Source organism: Dreissena polymorpha, chromosome 1, assembly GCF_020536995.1.
Source record: "Dreissena polymorpha isolate Duluth1 chromosome 1, UMN_Dpol_1.0, whole genome shotgun sequence".
NCBI classification, from domain to species: Eukaryota; Metazoa; Mollusca; class Bivalvia; order Myida; family Dreissenidae; genus Dreissena; species Dreissena polymorpha.
The window spans coordinates 1975558-1983797 of record NC_068355.1 but is presented as its reverse complement, the minus strand read 5'-3'; the positions used below and the strand labels follow the sequence as shown (position 1 = coordinate 1983797).

The window sequence follows — 8240 nt, the reverse complement described above, 5'->3', positions numbered from 1 at the left end:
AACTACAAGAATATTAAACTTATAATATGTCTTTGTGGTCACTTTATCAAGTGAAGAACAGAAATGTACACTATACTATCAAAGCGAAAGAGTAGTCAAGCTCTGTGTCTTGGCACAGCACTTGTTCAAGTTGACGTTGTTTGACTGTCAAGCAAAGTTTGTAAAAGATAAGTGCTTTTTTGTGTGTAGACAATTTGGGGCAATGCTAAATCAAAATATAGAAAAATTATTTTATTTCACAATAAAATGCAGCAACATTTAAAAGTGCATAAAAGGACTACCTTTTGTTGTATTGCGTATATGTGAAATTCCTGATTATAAAATTTACATATAAGCCATGGAAATCAATGGTATATATATTTTTAGTTGATTTTAGTCTTTTCATCACTTTGATGACTTTTATTATTCTTCAAACATAAAATACTTTCAAGTAGAAGAGAAACAAGAAATATTGTTTAATAAGTTGTTCCAATAAGTAAGCTTGAAAAAGTAAATGAAGAAGAAACCAATTATATTAAGTGTTGTTATATAACTATCGGCTTACTGCTACAAAAATGCGAGAAACCATAGTTGCTTCTTTGTTATGTTTTTTCATATCATACTAAGTAGCTGGTAATTAAGCAAAAACATATACTTGATATACAGTTTTTAGAGATTAGTTCTGGTATTAAAGGAGTTATATACATAAAACAGAATATAATAAATGGAATAACTTTGCTATGGTGTTCGTTGAACATGTGTTAGTCTAATTGCTTGTTATATATTAGCATCTTGATGAGTGTTGTTCCTCTTGTGCAATACTACTTCAGACTATCAATTTGACTGATACAAGTTCTTAGAACAACAATCTCGAAAAATATTAAATATTCATTTATACACCAATTATAAGATAAATTTGATACATTTTTTTAATGAAATTGAACAAGACTATTTATATAAAGTTTTAGTTTTCTACACTTCAAAAGCTTCTTGTTGCTGTTTAAGTTTTTCTTTGAGCACAGCTTCAGCAACCTTGGCCTAATCAGCAGTTTCAGCATCTGTATTATCATCAGCAGCTTTATCAGCTCTCTGTAGTATGGCAGCTCTCTCAGCATCATTAAATTTTGGTATCATCAGCAGCTTGAACAGCCTTTTCTTCTAAGGAAGCTCTCTTACCTCCAGCAGCTCTGGCTTCATCTGCAGCTTTAACAGCTCTCTCTCCTATGGCATGCCATGCAGCTTCAGCAGCTCTAGCATCATCAGCAGCTTTAAAAGCTCTCTTTGCTATGGCAAGCCATGCAGCTTCAGCAGCTCTGGCATCATCAGCAGCTTCAACAGCTCTTATTGCTGTTTCAAGCCATGCAGCTTCATCAGTTCTGGTATCATCAGCAGCTCTAACAACTTGCAAAGTATAAAACATTTTGAATATATTTAAAAAACTGATCTTGAACTTAATACCCCCACTGATACCTTATCACAGCGAGTTTTAAATATAACGTATATTACAATTGCAAAAGTCATGCTCGAGAGGAGGATATTAACTTCTCAGTTTTTGTTATCAATTTAAATCATATAATACATGACACACATTGGACAAGCTTAACGGAAAAACTAAAAACGATCATACTAAGCGATTCATTTAGAGACATTAGAACTTCAATTTACACTCGGTCGGACACATAATCCCAATTTTATCAAGTCAGCGTAATATAAAGAATATTCAAGAGCGTATGTAGCGAACTGAAAGAATGATGCAAATTAAGCTCCAAATTATGTATACAAACTTACCAGATGGTGTAACAGATGTAGTCGTGGGCGGTGTTGCCGTCGTCACAGACGGACCGGTAGTTTGTTGCGTGCCAGTCGTGGTTTCAGCTACAAGATGTATTATTTCAAATGTATATTACAGATGTGTGCCACCTTCTCGTCAAAACGCCCGTTTATAGATCGATTATGCATGTTTCGACCTTTATTAATTTTAGGTTAAAACACAAGGCGTGCTAAACGAAAAAAGTTGTCCTATACGCCGTTCGCCTTACTGCCGTGGAACGTGTTCTCTTAATACATCTCGTTTCTCTATTGATCGTTTAATTAATTGCATATATTTTATCAGATAATTGTGTTATACAATTAATATCACGTTTAACATGGGCACAGGCTAAAATTAACATTGAGATTTTGGGTGATGATGTTTTTCTTTGATGTTTGACTAATAATACATGTCCATAATTTAAAACAAAAAATGAAGCTTCAGTATCATGCATACAATTTCGACCATTCCAATGGAGAAACAGCTTAAAAACGATTGTCCTTAGGTATAAATTTCACATGTTCGTAGATTCAATCCAATTATCGAGAGTTCTATAAGTAATATATTGCATTTTAAATATTATTGCGGTATAATATAAAACAAACCGACAGTCAAACGTGTATAGATGTATATGAACTTATGTTTACGCTCGTATAAACGAAACATTGTTTGCGTTTTTTTTAAGTCAATAATTTGATTTAGGCTATGGTATCTTATTTACTTGTCATCTGTTTCCATTATACTGATATACCTACTATTCAACTTACTGTTGCTTTAACATTTTGTGATACGTATGATGTAAGATCGAACTCGTCGTATTTAAATGAACACCTGCTTCTTTTTGAGTTGTAGTTATCATAGCAACTACGGTTGATACAGGCCCTAAACAACCATTTACGCCAGGGTCTTCTAATGTAATAGATTAATTGGGTGATTTTACTTTAAATGGTATTTCAAAGAACTGCACTTCTTTATTTGTACTAAGCAATCCGCATATAAATAGATAGAAGCAATGACTTTAAACCAATGCACACTGGCTGTTTATTTTATAAATAAGTATTACTCATGTGTAACTGATACCACTATTGCTTAACAAATACTTCTACAGAAGTATTCACTCTCAAATACTTTAATGGTAGTTTAGCCATTCAGAATCTACAAAGTTGATATATGAATACATAACTATTCAATGACTGTAATGTAGATACATTAGATTTATTCTAGCATTTTTTATTTTAAGGCTTGAATAGATATTTAATATAAACGAAAAATGTATACACGGGAATTTCGACGCGAACTTGTAATCGGGACCAATTATAAAATGTATATTATTTAAAAAATACTTATACAAAAAAAATCCCAACATTCCCCAACATTTATTTGTTAAAGAAGAAAGGTTGTATCAACATCACAACATCAAAACGACTTTAAATATTATTTACCTGGCTTTGTAGTTGATGGCGATGGTGTAGTTGCTGTCGAGGAAACTAATGGTTGTGTTGTCATAACAGCTGAAGTTGTGTGTACAGCTAAAACAATATGATTTTAAAGAACGATATAACTATTTATGTCATGGACGTCGCAGCATGCTGTGAATCGCGTCAACAAATACTGTTATCAGCGAATAGATATGTAATGTTAAATCAAACTTTTCAATAACATGTTCAACATGACATCAAGTACATACATTAAACTTGCAAACAAACTATTTTACACCAATATATAATCTGTTTTACAAAGTACAAAGTGCATTAAGATTCATATTTAAGAATACAAACAGCGTTCTTAAATATTAAACATGAAATCAATTCTTAAATAATTTTACAAATGTTGTTTATTAAATAGTATAACAACTTGTTATTTATGTATGAATTGATAATGGAGCATTCACTTTGATGATAATGTATACGCCTATACGTTAAAACTTACAGGGCGTTGTGGTGCTTGCTGTTGTTAATTGCTCGCCGCATAACAGAGCGGTGATCGGACCCAATCTGATTACGTTGGCGTCTGGAGACTTCTTTATTGTGACCGTAATAGTAACTACCTTCTTGCCATTCCTTGGATGGCTCACAACAGCAGTGTCCTGTTTCATTTCCGGTTGCGTCTGATACAATTGTATGACAAAGAGAGATAAGTTTTAAACAGTACCATGATCTACATTTACTGTGATTTGCGCTTGTAAAAAGATGTCCATTTAATATCAATATATAGGTTATTGTAAAAGTATGTACATACCTCAGTTTGAACCGTGTTATCGTCGTATGTAATGTTGACGGATACAACTGCGTCATATGGTTTAATATGTAACTCGTTCAATTCTATTGGTATAATGTTAATCTTGACTACAGCCATGTCTGTTTGATCAGGTGTAAGTTGTGTAATTCCCCCGGCCCGGTTAAACGGATCGAACCCTTTAACGGTTTTGCCGTTTACGTCAATGGTTGTGAAACTTGGTGCAACGTCTTGTTCTGGTCCGCCCATCACGCAATTTTCTATCAATTTCAATCGTAAATGTATGTTTAAAAGCGTGCAGATGGATATTTAGTCCATGTCTATAATTTAAGACTAAGTAATCGCAAGAAAACTTAATATATTCATCGCATATATCAAAAACAACCATTCATGACGCGTAACTTGCAAAGCATGAAACATGTTGTATATATTAAAAAAAAACTGATAGTGAACTTGATACCCCCACCGATACCTTATCACATCGAGTGTTAAATACAACGTATATTACAATTGCAAAAGTCATGCTCGAGAGAAGGATATTAACTTCTCAGTTTTGTTATCAATTTAAATCATATAATACATGACACACATTGGACAAGCTTAACGGAAAAACTAAAAACGATCATACTAAGAGATTCATTTAGAGACATTAGAACTTCAATTTACACTCGGTCGGACACATAATCCCAATTTTATCAAGTCAGCGTAATATAAAGAATATTCAAGAGCGTATGTAGCGAACTGAAAGAATGATGCGAATTAAGCTCTAAATTATGTATGCAAACTTACCAGATGGTGTAACAGATGTAGTCGTGGGCGGTGTTGCCGTCGTCACAGACGGACCGGTTGTTTGTTGCGTGCCAGTCGTGGTTCCAGCTACAAGATGTATTATTTCAAATATATATTTCAGAAGTGTGCCATCTTTTCGTCAAAACGCCCGTTTATAGATCGATTATGCATGTTTCGACCTTTATTAATTTTAGGTTATAACACAAGGCGTGCTAAACTAAAAAAGTTGTTCTTTACACCGTTCGCCTTACTGCCGTGGAACGTGTTCTCTTTATACATCTCGTTTCTCTATTGATCGTTTAATTAATTGCATATATTTTATCAGATAATTGTGTTACACAATTAATATCACGTTTAACATGGGCACAGGCTAAAATTAACATTGAGATATTGGGTGATGATGTTTTTCTTTGATGTTTGACTAATAATACATGTCCATAATTTAAAACAAACAAGGGACAAAATTGTCACAAAACCAGGTTTTCATTGTGAAAAAAAAATCTGATAAAGGGAGAAAACTCAAACTGAACTTTTGAAATGAACAAACAAAATAAACCCCCTTTGTAAGTTTGTTTTTAAAAAAAATCTATTTTTAGTCGTGGCGACCTTGACATTGGAGATATTGACGTGATTCTTTCGTGCGACACACCGTCCCATGATGGTGAACAAATGTGCCAAATGATTTTAAAATCTCACAATGAATGACATAGTTATGGCCAGGACAAGCTCATTTATGGCCATTTTTGACCTTTGAACTCAAAGTGTGACCTTGACCTTGGAGATATCGACGTAATTATTTCGCGCGACAAACCGTCCAATGATGGTGAACAAATGTGCCAAATGATTTTAAAATCTGACAATGAACGACATAGTTATGGCCCGGACAAGCTTGTTCCGCCCGCCCGCCAGCCAGCCCGCCAGCCAGCCAGCCAGCCAGCCCGCCCGCATTCGCCAATCTAATAACCAGTTTTTTCCTTCGGAAAACCTGGTTAAAAATGAAGCTTCAGTATCATGCATACATTTTCGACCATTCCAATGGAGAAACAGATTAAAAACGATTGTCCTTAGGAATAAATTACACATGTTCGTAGATTCAATCCAATTATCGGGATTTCTATAAGTAATATATTGCATTTTAAATATTATTGCGTTATAATATAAAACAAACCGACAGTCAAACGTGTATAGATGTATATAAACTTATGTTTACGCTCGTATAAACGAAACATTGTTTGCGTTTTTTTTTAAAGTCAATAATTTGATTTAGGCTAAGGTGTCTTATTTACTTGTCATCTGTTTCCATTATACTGATATACCTTCTATTCAACTAACTGTTGCTTTAACATTTTGTGATACGTATGATGTAAGATCGAACTCGTCGTATTTAAATGAACACCTGCTTCTTTTTGAGTTGTATTTTATCATAGCAACTACGGTTGTTACAGGCCCTAAACAACCATTTACGCCAGGGTCTTCTAATGTAATAGATTCATTAGGTGATTTTACTTTAAATGGTATATCAAAGAACTGCACTTCTTTATTTGTACTAAGCAATCCGCATATAAATAGATAGAAGCAATGACTTTAAACCCATGCAAACTGGCTGTTTATTTTATAAATAAGTATTACTCATGTGTAACTGATACCACTATTGCTTAACAAATACTTCTACAGAAGTATTCACTCTCAAATACTTTAATGGTAGTTTAGCCATTCAGAATCTACAAAGTTGATATATGAATACATAACTATTCAATGACTTTAATGTAGATACATTAGATTTATTCTAGCATTTTTTATTTTAAGGCTTGAATAGATATTTAATATAAACGAAAAATGTATACACGGGAATTTCGACGCGAACTTGTAATCGGGACCAATTATAGAATGTATATTATTTAAAAAATACTTATACAAAAAAAAATCCCAACATTCCCCAACATTTATTTGTTAAAGAAGAAAGGTTGTATCAACATCACAACATCAAAACGACTTTAAATATTATTTACCTGGCTTTGTAGTTGATGGCGATGGTGTAGTTGCTGTCGAGGAAACTAATGGTTGTGTTGTCATAACAGCTGAAGTTGTGTGTACAGCTAAAACAATATGATTTTAAAGAACGATATAACTATTTATGTCATGGACGTCGCAGCATGCTGTGAATCGCGTCAACAAATACTGTTATCAGCGAATAGATATGTAATGTAAAATCAAACTTTTCAATAACATGTTCAACATGACATCAAGTACATACATTAAACTTGCAAACAAACTATTTTACACCAATATATAATCTGTTTTACAAAGTACAAAGTGCATTAAGATTCATATTTAAGAATACAAACAGCGTTCTTAAATATTAAACATGAAATCAATCCTTAAATAATTTTACAAATGTTGTTTATTAAATAGTATAAAAACTTGGTATTTATGTATGAATTGATAATGGAGCATTCACTTTGATGATAATGTATACGCCTATACGTTAAAACTTACAGGGCGTTGTGGTGCTTGCTGTTGTTAATTGCTCGCCGCATAACAGAGCGGTGATCGGACCCAATCTGATTACGTTGGCGTCTGGAGACTTCTTTATTGTGACCGTAATAGTAACTACCTTCTTGCCATTCCTTGGATGGCTCACAACAGCAGTGTCCTGTTTCATTTCCGGTTGCGTCTGATACAATTGTATGACAAAGAGAGATAAGTTTTAAACAGTGCCATGATCTACATTTACTGTGATTTGCGCTTGTAAAAAGATGTCCATTTAATATCAATATATAGGTTATTGTAAAAGTATGTACATACCTCAGTTTGAATCGTGTTATCGTCGTATGTAATGTTGACGGATACAACTGCGTCATATGGTTTAATATGTAACTCGTTCAATTCTATTGGTATAATGTTAATCTTGACTACAGCCATGTCTGTTTGATCAGGTGTAAGTTGTGTAATTCCCCCGGCCCGGTTAAACGGATCGAACCCTTTAACGGTTTTGCCGTTTACGTCAATGGTTGTGAAACTTGGTGCAACGTCTTGTTCTGGTCCGCCCATCACGCAATTTTCTATCAATTTCAATCGTAAATGTATGTTTAAAAGCGTGCAGATGGATATTTAGTCCATGTCTATAATTTAAGACTAAGTAATCGCAAGAAAACTTAATATATTCATCGCATATATCAAAAACAACCATTTATGACGCGTAACTTGCAAAGCATGAAACATGTTGTATATATTTAAAAAAAAACTGATAGTGAACTTGATACCCCCACCGATACCTTATCACATCGAGTGTTAAATACAACGTATATTACAATTGCAAAAGTCATGCTCGAGAGAAGGATATTAACTTCTCAGTTTTGTTATCAATTTAAATCATATAATACATGACACACATTGGACAAGCTTAACGGAAAAACTAAAAACGATC

General features: G+C 33.5%; 1 protein-coding gene across 15 annotated transcripts in view; it reads right to left on the bottom strand.

Moving 5' to 3' along the window:
• Positions 1-216: 216 nt before the first annotated feature.
• LOC127868294 (integumentary mucin C.1-like) overlaps positions 217-8240 on the bottom strand; it is a 56601-nt gene continuing 48577 nt past the window's right edge. For 6 of the 15 annotated variants that reach the window (XM_052410003.1, XM_052410019.1, XM_052410028.1 and 3 more), the window contains 5 exons: positions 7619-7875; positions 7310-7487; positions 3232-3318; positions 1768-1854; positions 217-1380 (listed from right to left, as the gene is read on the bottom strand). In XM_052410003.1, coding sequence (XP_052265963.1) covers positions 1097-1380; positions 1768-1854; positions 3232-3318; positions 7310-7487; positions 7619-7875 — 893 coding nt within the window. In that variant the 3' untranslated portion in view covers positions 217-1096. Of the gene's footprint in view, positions 1381-1767; positions 1855-3231; positions 3319-3718; positions 3897-4813; positions 4901-6822; positions 6910-7309; positions 7488-7618; positions 7876-8240 lie in introns of all 15 variants that reach the window. The other 9 variants (XM_052409954.1, XM_052409944.1, XM_052409940.1 and 6 more) reach the window with 9 other exon arrangements.